This window comes from Nomascus leucogenys, chromosome 19, assembly GCF_006542625.1.
Source record: "Nomascus leucogenys isolate Asia chromosome 19, Asia_NLE_v1, whole genome shotgun sequence".
NCBI classification, from domain to species: Eukaryota; Metazoa; Chordata; class Mammalia; order Primates; family Hylobatidae; genus Nomascus; species Nomascus leucogenys.
The window spans coordinates 1,062,913-1,076,981 of NC_044399.1; the positions used below are offsets into that span (position 1 = coordinate 1,062,913).

Genomic DNA, 14,069 nt, shown 5'->3' on the forward strand with positions numbered 1-14,069 from the left:
CAACCCACAAGAAACGTGGAGCACAACTGCAAGGCTGAGCTGTGGTGCTGGAAGCAATAAATGAGGAGTCAGGATGCAGGGACAGAGAGACCTGCCTGTCCTCTGTGCCTGTGGCAAGCTGTGTGCCTGCCCAAACCCCACCTGTCATCTGTAAAATGAGGATGAAAGCACCATCTTGTGAGTTTACCATGAGAATTCAATGTAAGGCACTTAGCCTAGTTCCAGGCATGCAAGAAGGGTGCCTTAAATGAGGACGCTGTTACCATCACCGCTCTGAAGTGCTGTTAAAAATACTTTCAAAGTCCACTCACTCATGGCTGATGCTCTTCGTCAGCTAAAGCGTTTTCTGCAGGTCTCCTTCCGCAATCCAGTCTGCTTTAGGTTGAAGAAAGCATTGGCCTCCTGGGGCTCACTGTCCCCAGGATAAAAACAGAAAGATCCCTCAACACCCCAGGGTGGGTCCGCATTTCCCCACTGGACACAAGCTGCGGCCCCAGGGTGCACATCGACCAGAAATTCACGTGGGCCATGCCAGCCCCTGCTTGTAAGGTGGCTCTCAGTCTATCCCAGCAGAGCTGCCTGTGCCCACGTGATTTCTCTCCCTTCCCATACCCCATCGTGATGTTGCTTCTGACAGCTCCGTGCATCCTGTTTTGTTAATGAACAGAATCATTTCTTTAACTTCTTCATTAATTCCAGCTCTTCATTTGTGCATGTTGTATGTTGTCTATGATACTTAAAAGGCTAATCTTAATGCTTTTGTTTGGAGCGTGAATTTTTAACATATTTGAAAATGAACTCGAAGGTGCTATTTAATACCATGTTTTATCACATCCTAATTACGTTTACTAGCTATTGTCCTATAAAAAGCTATTTTAATTTTTATTATCTGGATTTTTCGCCACTGCAGCACATGTCATTTTCTGCAGTGATGTCCAAAAATTAAGTAAAAGGTATTTAAGGGAACTCTAATTGATTGTGCTTCTCAAGAGCCCTAGAAAATTTGATGAGTCATTAGGCTGACTGTGTGCGAGAGGAAAATCTCCACAGCCTGAAGCTGTGTAAGATGGGATGGCTTTAGAACTGCCGAGCTCTCACAGCACTCAGCTCAAGCCTCAGCATCCCCCAGAGGTGACATGCATGGAGTTCTCAGTGGATGGTGGGGAAGGGTCAAGGTGACGACATGCATGGAGCTCTCAGTGGATGGTGGGGAAGGGTCAAGGTGACGACATGCATGGAGCTCTCAGTGGATGGTCGGGAAGGGTCAAGGTGACATGCATGGGTCTCAGTGGAGGTGGACATGCATGGAGCTCTCAGTGGATGGTCGGGAAGGGTCGTGGGATTGGGCACCTTACTTAGTTTGAGGGAGAGTCACAGGGTCCACATGCTCACTGTGGTTGTCACTGCTCACCCTGCACCCTGCTGAGGCCCGGCCGCTGTCTGCACCCGTGTCACACTGTCCTCCAGGGGGACCTGCAGGATGTAACCAAGGCATAACACTTGTATCACTGGAGTCCAGGAGAAAAGAAGTACTCAAAAAATATTATGGCCTCAAACCTCCCCACATTGGCTAGAGACGTAAACCTACATATTCCAGAAGTTGAACAAACTCTAAACAGAATAAGCCCAAAGAATTCCATACCCAGATCCTTACAATTAAGCTCATGAGAACTAAAGAAAAAGAAAACAAATCTTGAAAGCAGCATGAGAAAAATAATACAGCTCTTAGGGAGGAAAAACCATTCAATTTACAGTGGCTTTCTTATCAGAAACTACAGAGGCCAGAAGGGAGTGTCCCAATATTGTTTTAAGTGCTGAAAGAAAAGAATTGGCACACAGAAGCCTTTATCCACTTGAAAATATATTTCAGTAATTAAAAAAATTTAAACATTTTCTGATAAAAAAATTAAGAGAGTTTAGTATCAGCAGATCTATCCAAAAAGAATAAAGGAAGTTCTCTAAACAGAAATCAAACGATGAAAGAAGGAACCTGGGCACATCAGGAGGGAAGAAGGGCCATGGTGAGCAAGAGTGCAGGTGACACCACAGACATTTCTTGTCCTACTGAGTTTTCGTGCTTTTTTTTTTTTTTTTTTTTAAGACAGAGTCTCGCTCTGTCACCCAGGCTGGAGTGCAGTGGTGTGATCTCGGCTCACTGCAACCTCTGCCTCCCGGGTTGAAGAGATTCTCCTGCCTCAGCCTCCCGAGTAGCTGAGACTACAGGCATGTGCCACCATGCCCAGCTAATTTTTTGTATTTAGTAGTCATGTTAGCCAGGCTGGTCTCGATCTCCTGAGCTCGTGATCCTCCCACCTCAGCCTCCCAAAGTGCTGGGATCACAGGCGTGAGCCACCGTGCCCGGCCTGAGTTTACTAAATTATGTTTTATGGTCGAAGAAAAAATAATAACACTGTCTGATGTGATTCTACATGCATATGAAGAAACTGTTTGAAATATATGTACTATAAATGGGGAGGGAAAAGGAAGGTGAAGGGGAGTGAGGTTTCTATACTTCAGCTAAACTGATGGAGGAGTGACCACTGTGTATATAGAACGTGTATACAACTGCGTATAGAGAACCAGAGCAATTTCTAAAAAGGCCATCCAAAGAGACACTCAGAAAAATACAGATAAATTGGAATGCTAAAAAAAAAAAAAAAAAAAAAAAGAGTTTAACTTACAGTTAGGCAGAAAAAAAAGCAGAGAAATCAAAGACAGGAAAATAAAATAAAATATCAGTCTTCAGCCCTAAGATATCAATAATTACATGAGTGAAAATGGTGTAAATGTACCAAGTAAGAAACAGAGATTGGCAGAGGAGATTAACAAGATGACCAAGCTCTAATGAAGAAACTTACTTCAAAGATACCATGTAGATGGTTTGAAAGTAAATGAGTAAAAAGAGATAAATCATGTAATCTTGATCAAAGGAAAGCAAGAGTAGCCCTATTATCAGTAAAGGAGACTTCAGAGAAAATAAAATTACTAGATGCAGAGAGAGTGGTGTTATAGGATGATAAAAGGCTCAGTCCACCGAGAAGACCCAGCCATCCTGAGTATTCGCAAAACAACGGGGCTGCAAAATATGAGAAGCAAAAACTGAGAATTGAAAAAAAAAAACAAAAACAAAAAACAGAAAAATCTACAATTACAGTGGAAAGCCTTAACACTCCTTCTCAACAATAGAAAGACAACTAGGTAAAATATCAGCAAATATATAGAAGAATTCAACAGTACCGTCAACTAAAAGAATCTAGTAAACATTTATGGAATCCCCCCACCACATACTATGGGATAATAAACATTATTTTCAAGTGTCCATGCAACTTTTAGCAGGATCAGCCATATCTGGGGGCATAAACAAGCATCAACACATTTGTAAGAACTGAAAATATACAAAGAATGTTATCCAATTAAAATGGAAACAAATTTGAAATCAACAACAGAAAGATAATAGGAAATTCTCCAAACACTTAAATACTGCACACTTATAAATAAGCAATGTGTCAAACATGCAGTTTCAAGGCAAATAAAAAATAATGAGGATATGAAAATGAGAACCCCGTAATACATCAAAGTTTGTGAGGCACAGCTGAATCAGGGCTGCACAGGAAATTTATGGCATTAACAGCATGCATTCATTAGAGAAGAGGAAAGGTCTAAAAACTGTAGGCTTCTGCCTCAATAAACTAGAAACAATAAACTATAAACCCCAAGGAAGAGCAGATCTCAGTAAAATCGAAAACAGAAAAACAGAAGAGGAAACCAGTAAAACAAAGAGTTGTTTCTTTGAAGGTACCATTAAATTTGGCAAATGTTTAGAAGAAAGACTCACAAAAAAAAGAGAAAAAGAGAAAACGAAAATTGAGAATATAATAAATGAAATGGGATATCACTGCAGACTGTGTAAACTTCCACAGAATAATGAAAATACAATGAATAACTCTACACATGGAAATCTCGCAACTTAAACCGAAGAGACTGTTTCCTCGTAAACCACGAACTGCCACAACTCCATCACTATAGAGTCTTTGTGTAGCCTTACCATTACTAAGAAAACTGTATTTGTAGCTTAAAAACTTTCAAAATGAAATGTTTAGTTCAGCTGATTTCACTGGAGAATTCTATCAAATGTCAAAGAGAACACCAATATCTTCTCTATAATATCTTCTGGAAGAAAAAAGGAGGAGGAAACACAAGTTTTTGAAGCAAGCATTACCCTTGTACCAAAAGCAGTCAAAAACACTCCAGAAAATAAACTACAGACCAATATTTTCCATTAATACAGACACTAAATCTTCAAGAAAGCACTAGGTGACCTACGTGTGGCAGATGCACACCTGCTGTTATTTCTCTTATATCCAACTCCAGTTCCTTTTCCAGGCTGCTTGCTTTACTGCCCACTATTGGGAGAGCATTTTCCTTACTGGAAATGAGCAAATCAAAGGGGGCGAGTTGCTTGTCATCTCCTGAAGTTATAGCATCTCACCTGAGCAGCATGGCTGTGGCATGCTGTTCTTGGTGTTCAGAACACAGAAAATAAATCTTGTCTTGGCCGGCATGGTGGCTCGCGCCTATAATCTCAGCACTTTGGGAGGCCAAGGCAGGTGGATCACTGAGCTCAGAAGTTTGAGACCAGCCTTGTCAACATGGTGAAACCCCGTCTCTACTAAAAATACAAAAAGTAGGTGGGCGTGGTGGGGGACGCCTGTAATCCCAGGACTTGGGAGGCTGAGGCAGAAGAATCGCTTGAACCCGGGAGGCAGAGGTCGCAGTGAGCCGAGATTGCGCCACTGCACTCCAGCCTGGGCAATAAGAGCGAAACTCTCTCTCAAAAAAAAAAAAAAAAAAAAAAAAAAGATGGTTTTATTTCTGGTATTCTTAGGTTTTTTTTTCTTTCTTTTTTTTTTAACTCTTCAGGTAATTCTGTGCTTTATATTTTTGATGGTTTCTGTAAATATTGATTGCTCTGTGCTATTGCTCTTGGTTTATTTTATTCCAAAAGCTGAACTTCAAAGCCATTTACTTTAAGCTTTCATTAATAAGACCGCTTTTGATATTTTCATATAAAGAGTTCTGAAACTATCTATTTTACGTTTTGGTCAGTTGTGGAAGGAGGTACTTAGAACTTTTTATTTTTTTCTTGAACTCGTTAATTGATTCAGAAACTTTGCTGTAAGCCCAGAGCTGTGGTCCGCAGTTGGTCATTTTTCTATGGGTCACCATATAATGTGCTGGAGATAAAGTTCAATACGAAAAGACTGTCCCCTGTCTTCAGCCAAACCATGAAGTGTTCTGCATATACCCTTTCTCCATAATTTCATCAGTAGGTCAAATGTTATCCTAGTAAGTTGTTCCTGCGGCCTCAACATCTTGGAGAATTCCAAATGAGTTACGTGGACATTCTCTCCCCGAGTTACGAGAAAATGTTTAAATTACTAATTTTATCAAAATTTGCTGGGCAGTCTATGAGGATGTCTTTCAAGAAACCGGCACACAAAAATAAACATTCCCAGACTCCCTCCGATGTGGGAATTGGGCTGTGAGGCAACCCTTCCTTCAGGATTTGGGGCGTGTGTGCCAATTAGACTTTCTTCCAAGGCATCAAGGGAAAATTTGTAAACATAGAGGAAGCCTGGAAATAATCCCACATGTCATTCATTCACTAGGTTGAAAGAATTGTGTTTGGAAAGTTCTATGATAAGACTGTTTTGTGGGAGTTGTATGTACAGCAGTAATGAGGAAACAGATTTTTTTTTTTAATTCCCTCAAGTTCTTTTTTTTTTTTTTTTTTTTGAGACGGAGTCTCGCTCTGTCGCCCAGGCTGGAGTGCAGTGGCATGATCTCGGCTCACTGCAAGCTCCGCCTCCCGGGTTCATGCCATTCTCCTGCCTCAGCATCCTGAATAGCTGGGACTACAGGTGCCCGCCACCACGCCCGGCTAATTTTTTTGTATTTTTAGTAGAGACGGGGTTTCACCGTGTTAGCCAGGATGGTCTCAATCTCCTGACCTTGTGATCCGCCCACCTCGGCCTCCCAAAGGGCTGGGATTACAGGCATGAGCCACTGCGCCCGGCCAATTCCCTCAAGTTCTAAAAATGCGAATGATGAGACACTCTATGTGTCTGGGAGGATATTGATTGATTAATTCTGAAAATGACGTTTTGTGTAGCCAGAGGTTCCTTAGACGAAAGCTTTCTCTTTTTCCTCCATCCTAAGCCCCTTTGGAGATTATGCAAATGCGTTGTGTGCTTATGTAGCCGTCCGGAATTTGTCCTGTGCCGTAAAGATGGGCTATAATTACCGAATGTGTGTGTATTGCCATTCAGTGCTAGCCACTGATGTTTACAATTTCTACAGATCCTATGATGCTAGCTACTTAGTCTACATAAAATGTAGCAATTACCCTTGGAATATTTTCATTTCCTATTTTATAATCACTAGATTTAAATTCTAGAGATTGAGTAGCTTTCAAACCTGAGCTGTGAGAGTGTCACCACTCCTGTGGACTTTCACGTAGAACCTCAGTCCTTCTCACACTCTGGGTCAGGTTTGTGGAAGGTGGGCAGGGGGAGCTGGCTGGGACTGTGCTTTCCAGCCACCGCTCATTTGCAATCTGCTCTCGGACTCTCATCACCAATGCCAACAGTGTGTAGAGTATTCGTGACCACCAGCTGTGTGTGCGGCCTTGGCTGGACCCCTGATTATCCTGAAATGGTCAGGAGCCGTGTAAAGCCCAAGGCGGATGGGTCCTTCCGGCCTTTTGGGCCCCCTGCCACCTGCTCTCCTCTAAGAGGGGAGAGGCAGGGACTTGAGCTACCGTGTTTGTGACAATCTCTAAAGAAAGGTTGACAGGCGGGGCGCGGGGGGGCAGTGGAGGTCTTGTCAGGCAGTGCAGGCAGCCCATGGAGTGGAGCAGTGGCAGGACTGAGACCTGAGACCTGACTGGCCCCTGCCCGCCTCGGCCAGGGTGTGTGTGTGTGTGTGTGTGAGCCATGCACTGTCAGCGTGTGCTGTGTGTGTGAGCCACAGTGTGTGTGCATGTGTGTCAACCATGTGTTGTGTGTGTGAGCTGTGCGCTGTATCTGAGCCACGTGCTGTGTCACAGCAGTGCACTGTGAGCCGTGCGCTGTGTGTGTGTACGTGTGTATGCCATGCAGTGTGTGTCAGCTGTGCGCTGTGTGTCCCCACACTGTGCATGTGCGTGTGTGTGTGTGTAAGCCACATGCTGTGTGAGAGCTGTAGGCTGTGTAGGTGTGAGCTGCGCATTGTGAGTGTGTGTGTGTGGTGTGAAAGTCGTGCACTGTGTGTGTGTGGTGTGTGTCGTGTGCTGTGCGTGTGGGAATGTTTGTGTGTGTACCATGCACTGTGTGAGTGTTTGTGTGTGTGGTGTGTGAGCCATGTGCTGTGTGTGTGTGTGGTGTGAGCCATGCATTGTGTGTCTATGTGTGTGTCTGTGTCTGTGGTGGGTGAGCCGTGCGCTGTGTATAAGGGTGTGTGTGGTATGTGAACCGTGCACTCTCTGTGTGTGTATGTGAGCCGTGCATTGTGTATGTGTGTGTGTGTGTGGTGTGCGAGCCATGCACTTCGTGTATGGGTGTGTATGTGTATGTGGTGTTAGCTGTGCACTCTGTGTGTGTGTGGTGTGTGAGCCGTGTACTGTGTGTGTGTGTATGTGGTGTTAGCCATGCATTGTGTGTGTGGTGTATGAGCCATGTATTCTGTATGTGTGTATGTGTGTATATGGTGTTAGCCGTGCACTGTGTGTGTGTGTGCGTGTGTGTGTGTGTGTGTGCGTGTGTGTGTGTGTGTATGCTAGAGGGAGACAGAGAGAAGGGGGAAAGAGAGAGATTGTAGGCATCAAGCACCCCTTTTCCACAAGAGTAACGTGTTTGGATGCCACAGGGTGGCTCAGAGACAGGCCCAGAACTCACCGGCTATATTTTTCCAGCTCAAATCGATGGCTCCGATTCTCTTCTAAATGGGAACATTTTACCTACAGATTTATTACAGAGATTGTTAAAAATAACTTTTACCAAGTTATTAGGGTTCATGCTTCTTTTGTCTGGAGTGGCATGAAAACATTTAAAACACAAATCTCGCTTTCACCCAACATGGCTGCGAGTGCATTGGCAGGTGCTCACGGGCTCCGCAGCCTGAAGCCCAGAGACCTTTGGGGCAGAGTCCAGGAGCAGAGAGCCCGGGCTTCCCCTCAGAAGCGTCACTTGCTGGTCCAGGCCGCCCTCCGCACAAACCACCCACCGCGGGTGGGATGCGCTTCAGACTGCGGGACTTCTCCCACTGTGTGACCACCGATGTCGTTTTTGTATGTTTTTGGCGGTATCCCTGCTGTACTGCTCTGCTGCTTGGTGGTGGTGTAAATTGTACTGCTCTTCAGAATTTTCTCAGGAAAGTGCCACTTCTAGCTCCTGCGGGAACGTGCTTGTGGGCCTCATGCAAAGAGAAGTGAACATATTACCCAATAGGTATAATGAGCTAGCAGAAAGAAAATCCAGTGGTTTACTGTGTTTTCAAACACGCGTTGGAGAATAGAGATTGGCTGGGCTCTGTGCATTTGTTCTGAGTTAGAGCAATGCCTGTAAACACTCCCCACCCTCACAGAGCTGGAAATATTTGCCTCTTGACAAAAAGCAAGAAAGAACTCCCTGTATGCAGTTAGTCCTGCGGGTCTCCTGGGACCCTGCATCCTCTTGTTCTGTTCCCTGTAACTTGGATGTTAGAGCATTTTATAATTTTTGACCAAAGGGGGGTTAATATGGAGACTACCTAATTAAAGTTAAGCAGCATTATTAAAGAACGTTTTCTCAAAATTGATACTTTTTTCTAGTCCAGAACATACAGGTGCAGCTGGCAAGGAGAGATGCTGCGTTTCATGGTGGATTTCGCGTTGGGATTTACCTGTTTTGAGAGTAAGACAAAGGTAAGAGGCTGAGCAGGCATCCATGCCGCCCCATTGCCATGTGCTTGGTTACACTCCATGGGCGTTAACACTCATGCGTGTCTGGTAGAAGCCACCACCCTTGCTGGGTTGTGTATTGTGCGGAGGCCGTGCTTTCATCGACCTGTTTTTCTGATAGCTCAGGACCCAGGATTTCCACAAGCCCTGAGGGTGTCTGACCAGTAGGATTCACAGCAGGGTCAGGTGGGTGGACAGGGAAGTTGAAGATGCTGCTGCTGAGGAGGGACCCACAACACTTGAGTAAATGCTTTGAAAAAAACATTCATCGTTGCCTGCCTTTCATCTGAACATTCGTGGTGGCGGTGAACAGTGCCTGTGCCTGGGGGAATTTGTGGAGGGTGGATGCCAGGAATGTACAGCTGCCCTTAGGAAGGGAGTGAGACCCTTTCCACCCACATCTGAGTATTCTCCTAACTACATAAGTGTTAAGGAAATGCTTTGTGAGGACAATCCACTGTTTTGTCACAATATTTTTTAAAACCTACTCTCTGTGTTAATTAAGAATGAGTGAAATGGAAAGTGTTGGTAAGATAAATACGGTTGTTAAAAAAAATTTCAACAAATCGCGTTGAAAGACTTAACTTGTCTTTTATTAGCAATCCCGAATCAGGCTGCAGCCCCTTTACAAAATAGAGCCCCGTTTATTATCTCATGGTCATTTCCTAACTTCTGTGTTCAAGAACCTTTGGATGCCCTCTGCAGTGAATTGGTCATTGAATCTGTAGGTTAATGCGCACTGGGAACTGCACCTTCTTTCTGAGAAGCTGCCCTCACTGTGTGGCCTCTACAAAAAGCAAGACAAAAACCCCTTCCTGAGCAGGGGCTCCCAAACTGGTGGTTTTGCCCCCAAGGGACACTTGGACATGTCTGGAGACATTTTCTATTGTCAGGACTTGGTGGGAGTTTCTGCTGATATCCAGGGCACCTGGAGGGTGGAGCCCAGGGATGGCTCAGGGCACAGGGCCCTGCACAGGGCATCTCCAGGGCCTACCAGGCAATAGTGTGGAGGCTGAGAAACCTGGGCTAGGGCCATGGACTAATTAGGAATTCCAGGGCCAGAAAATTTAATGGAGTCATTGTTCCCCTCCAGGGCACATACCACATTTGTAGTGACAATAGCACATATTTGCATAAGCATTGAATGAGAAGAAGGGATTTCACATCTGCCACCCAGTATCCAGGTCCGTAATTCTATGGACCTAAAGTCACAGAGTGGGAAGTAGCTTCCGGGTTCCGCTTAGGTGTTCTTCCCCCTGTCCCTGGTCTGCCATATGGACCTGCCGTTTCCAGTCTGGGTGACTTGCTCTTAATATTATTTGGAAGCCAGATCTGCATAACCTTACTGTGCATGTCCTTCTGAGATAAGGGAGGTAATGAAGTAACTATTCAAGTGTAAGGACAAACTCTCCATACAGCTTCTTAAAGAGAACACCTGATTTGTAACTTCTACTTCTTGCTCTGTGTTTCAAGTAATGAAGTGTTCCAGGTAATCTAAAAGGAGACTCCAAACTCTGCTTTAGAGCAGGTCTGCTTAGCCCCCTCACTGCAGCCCCTGGGGTCCTGTGTGTCCCTCCACTGGGAGGAGCCTGTGAGCTCCTCCTTTCCAGGAGCGAAATGCTGGCCCACCGGCCCCATTGCCTGGGCCAGCACTCACCAGGGGCATTTATCTGTACCTGTGTTGCTGTGGGTAATGTGCTCACAGGCCCTTCCCAGCCAGCGCCTCTCACCCATGCTCGGGGCTCAGCATAGCGTCCAGAGGTCACGTGTCTCCATGTTGTAATTCTGCCAGAAGGTCTCAGCATAGGAAGATCAACTGAGTCTGCAGAAATGAAGAGAACATCCATCACCACGTTTAGCCAAGCCCTGAGCCTCATACCTGCAGGGGCTGATTTTCACCTGGAGTGGCCACGGGGTTCCCTGGGTGGGAGTGATGTTTGTGAGTTTCCAGGCCATTGCTCAACATGAAGACACATTTCCTACCTTCATTTCCCCGGTGAGTGTCCTTTCTTCCTGGGCTGCCCTGTGCCTTTCCTCCTCAAGGGCATCACCATCCTTCCCCAGAACCTCTTCCCATTTCCCTGGCATGGTCAGTGCCAGGCACAGTCAGGCAGAGCCGGGCTTGGGGCCTCGTGGGACACTTCCTATCATTTCAGACAGAACTGTCTCCAGAGTCAGCCCTAAAATCAGTCCAGTCAACTTTTAAAATAGCTATAATTTGTTTCATAATTCTGTGCGAGATGGGGTTGTGAGCCCTTAGAGTAAAAGCAGCAGTGTTTTAAATCCCTGGTAACCAGACCGTCCAACTCAGCTGAGCTCCTATAATTAAAGCGCATTTGTCTACAGCCTTGAGTGCCTCCTTCTGCTTGACAGCGTGCGTATCCCTCACCCAAAATGACCTGGGCAGTGCTAGAGTAAGCATGCTGGCGGTCTGGGGGCATCTGGGCCGGCTCCAGCCCTCCACCTGCTCTCTCTGCTTCCAAGGAGGAACTTTTCACCTCCTCAGCCAAGGCTCTTCTCTGCTCACTGTTCTTTCCACTCTAGGTCAACTTTGTGTAAAGATTCAATGAAGATGTCTTTTTGCTGGTCTGAACCTGAGGCTTAGAGGCCCTGACCTGCTGACCTATTTTCCTTTGAAGGAGAGCACTTGACCTCACATTTTTCTTGTGATTGTTTCTTTATTTCAAGGAGTTCTGGCCTAACACTGGTTTGTTGAGTCCGTTCAGACAGCAACTGAACCTGAAAATAGCACATGACAACACGAACAATTGTTCCTTGTAGTTTATTTCAGAATTTACAATATTTGAATTAATTTTTTTGAAGAAAAGCTTTCCCACCTTAACTGTGAAGGATAAACCAATGGGTTGTAAATTCATAAAATGTTTATAATTTTGCTTTATTTGGCATCTTGTCACTCATGTCAATGTAGGATGACATTTGTGAGTTTGGCGTCAATAGGTTTTCAATTATTTGTATATCGATAGGAACATCAATATGATGAATGATATGAAAGAATTATGAAGATAAATATTATTGAATATGAAATGCTTCCAAATAATTATTTTAAATGGTATTTTCTGCAGTACCCATGTGCCCTCTTATTAGTCATTATTAAAAAGTCAAATAGATTCTATGGCTACAAATATTTAGATTGGGAGTTACCACGCTTATATTCACAGGATAATTAGCACTTTTACACCACACTATACTGTTAACTCAGGACATTTGTGTATTATTTCTGGGTCAAAACTAGACCATGACATGGCAACAATGCCTATTCACCAAACTCTTGCACAGAAAGAGGTTCTGGACCTGGGAGGCCAGCACAACTCATCTGCAGGGACATGCTCCTTCGAAGCCTGTGTGTGGCCACATTTCTTGATTGCCCACCTCTGCTTCCCAGAGAAAGACAAGCAATTATTTCCCATGCTGAATCCATTCACCATCAACTATCTATTTTCAACGTTGAGAAAGGAGGTAAGCGGAAAAACAAATGCGTTTGACCATGAAAATATTTTCTGCACTTAAAAAATAAATGAGAAGACCATTATCTAATCTATATGGCCTAAATCTCTAGATGCAAAGTTTTTTTTTTTAATTAAAAAGGATAAACTAGAACACCCTCCTAGCTGCTAGAGATGGAGGGCATCCCTGCCCCACACAGGCGGGTCACCTGCCCTGTCCAAGTGCACTCCAGGCCGGGGGGCCTCCGGACGACATCCACATCCTCTTCTCGCTCTCTGGATTAGCACCGACTTCCCTACTGTTCCATGTAATTAATAAGAAATGAGAGGACATTGACAAGAATAGAACCCGCAGTGGTGAGGGAGAAGGGGAGGCTGACCCTGGGTGGGCACCAGGCAGCCTGGGTCAGGGAGGGGTCCCGCCTGAGTCCTCAGCCTCCACGGATCCCAGGATGGAGCCTGGCCACACACGTAGGACCAAGAGCTGCTGGAGAGGCAGAACCACTGCAGGATTCACTCGTTCTTGGGGGGCACATTGAAAAGCTAGCCTTGTCTCTAAATGGTAACTTCTCTTCTGAATCTACCACCAGGCCACTCCCCACACCGCAGCAAATTATGATTCTGTATTCAGGGCGATCAGTGCAGACTCTCACAAGAGTGTCCTGGTGCTGTCCTGGTCCCCACGGGACCTGCTCCTTAGCTAGGAACAGGATTCCTGCGGGGCTGAGTTACGGTTGATGGAGAGGAACAAAAAGATCAGTTTTTAAAAGCTGAAAAGGAATTGTTTGTTGTGGAAGACAAAATGCAGACTTACCTTTGGCCTGATGAGGAAGAGAAGCAAGTGTCTCCACAGCTCCCAGGAAAACATCAAGAAACGAATTAGGTTTGAACTGAGAGCACCTCCAAGTCCTTGGGGTCATGGAGTTGCCTGGTACTGCCCGTGGCACCTCCACCGTGAAGGATTCAAGGATTATCTTCCATTGTCGGTGTGTTAACAATCAGACTGTGTTACAGAGGAAATATTACCTTCCATTGTCAGTATGTTAACAATCAGAATGTGTTACAAAGGAAGTGAGATGTGATTATCATCTTTAACAGCCTGAAACCATCAAAGTAATATGTAAACATTAACATGTTTCATGTAACATGCACTGAACTGCAACGCTGCTCTTTAATTACTAAAACTCCCAAGAGGGAGAACTAAAAACCCGGCTTTCTTCAGCTTTTATCTGTGCCACGGGAGGATGGGTCCACCCAAGTTTATCCCCCAGGCTGTGGAGTAGAAATAATGGCTCTGTTGTGACTGGCTGCCCAACAGCATATCTGGAACTGTGAGTGGAGCACATGCCACATTCTGACCTAGAAGGTCCAGTTGCGCTTTGGAGAAGGGCTCAGAGTTGTGAAATTAAACTGTTACCCAGACCACTTTTAAATAAAGTGTGCAGAAATGCCATCCATAATGGAAAAACAAGTTCCTTTTCTACAGAAACATTGCTGTTTTCAGGTGTGTAAGAGAAAAGCTGTGAAACAGTTAAAAGAGGCCACCACGGGCGATCTGGAAGGGACGATTATGAGAGGAGCCACCACGTCCAGCCACACAGCTCTGAGAAGGGCAGAAAGAGAGTCAC

The 14,069-nt window shown here is 45.0% G+C and overlaps 1 protein-coding gene across 1 annotated transcript in view; it reads left to right on the forward strand.

Moving 5' to 3' along the window:
- The window catches only part of SNTG2 (syntrophin gamma 2), a 384,592-nt gene that overhangs the window by 322,332 nt on the left and 48,191 nt on the right, over positions 1-14,069 (forward strand). Inside the window, exon 15 of the mRNA XM_030800009.1 lies at positions 8,849-8,941. Coding sequence (XP_030655869.1) covers positions 8,849-8,941 — 93 coding nt within the window. The remainder of the gene's footprint in view (positions 1-8,848; positions 8,942-14,069) is intronic.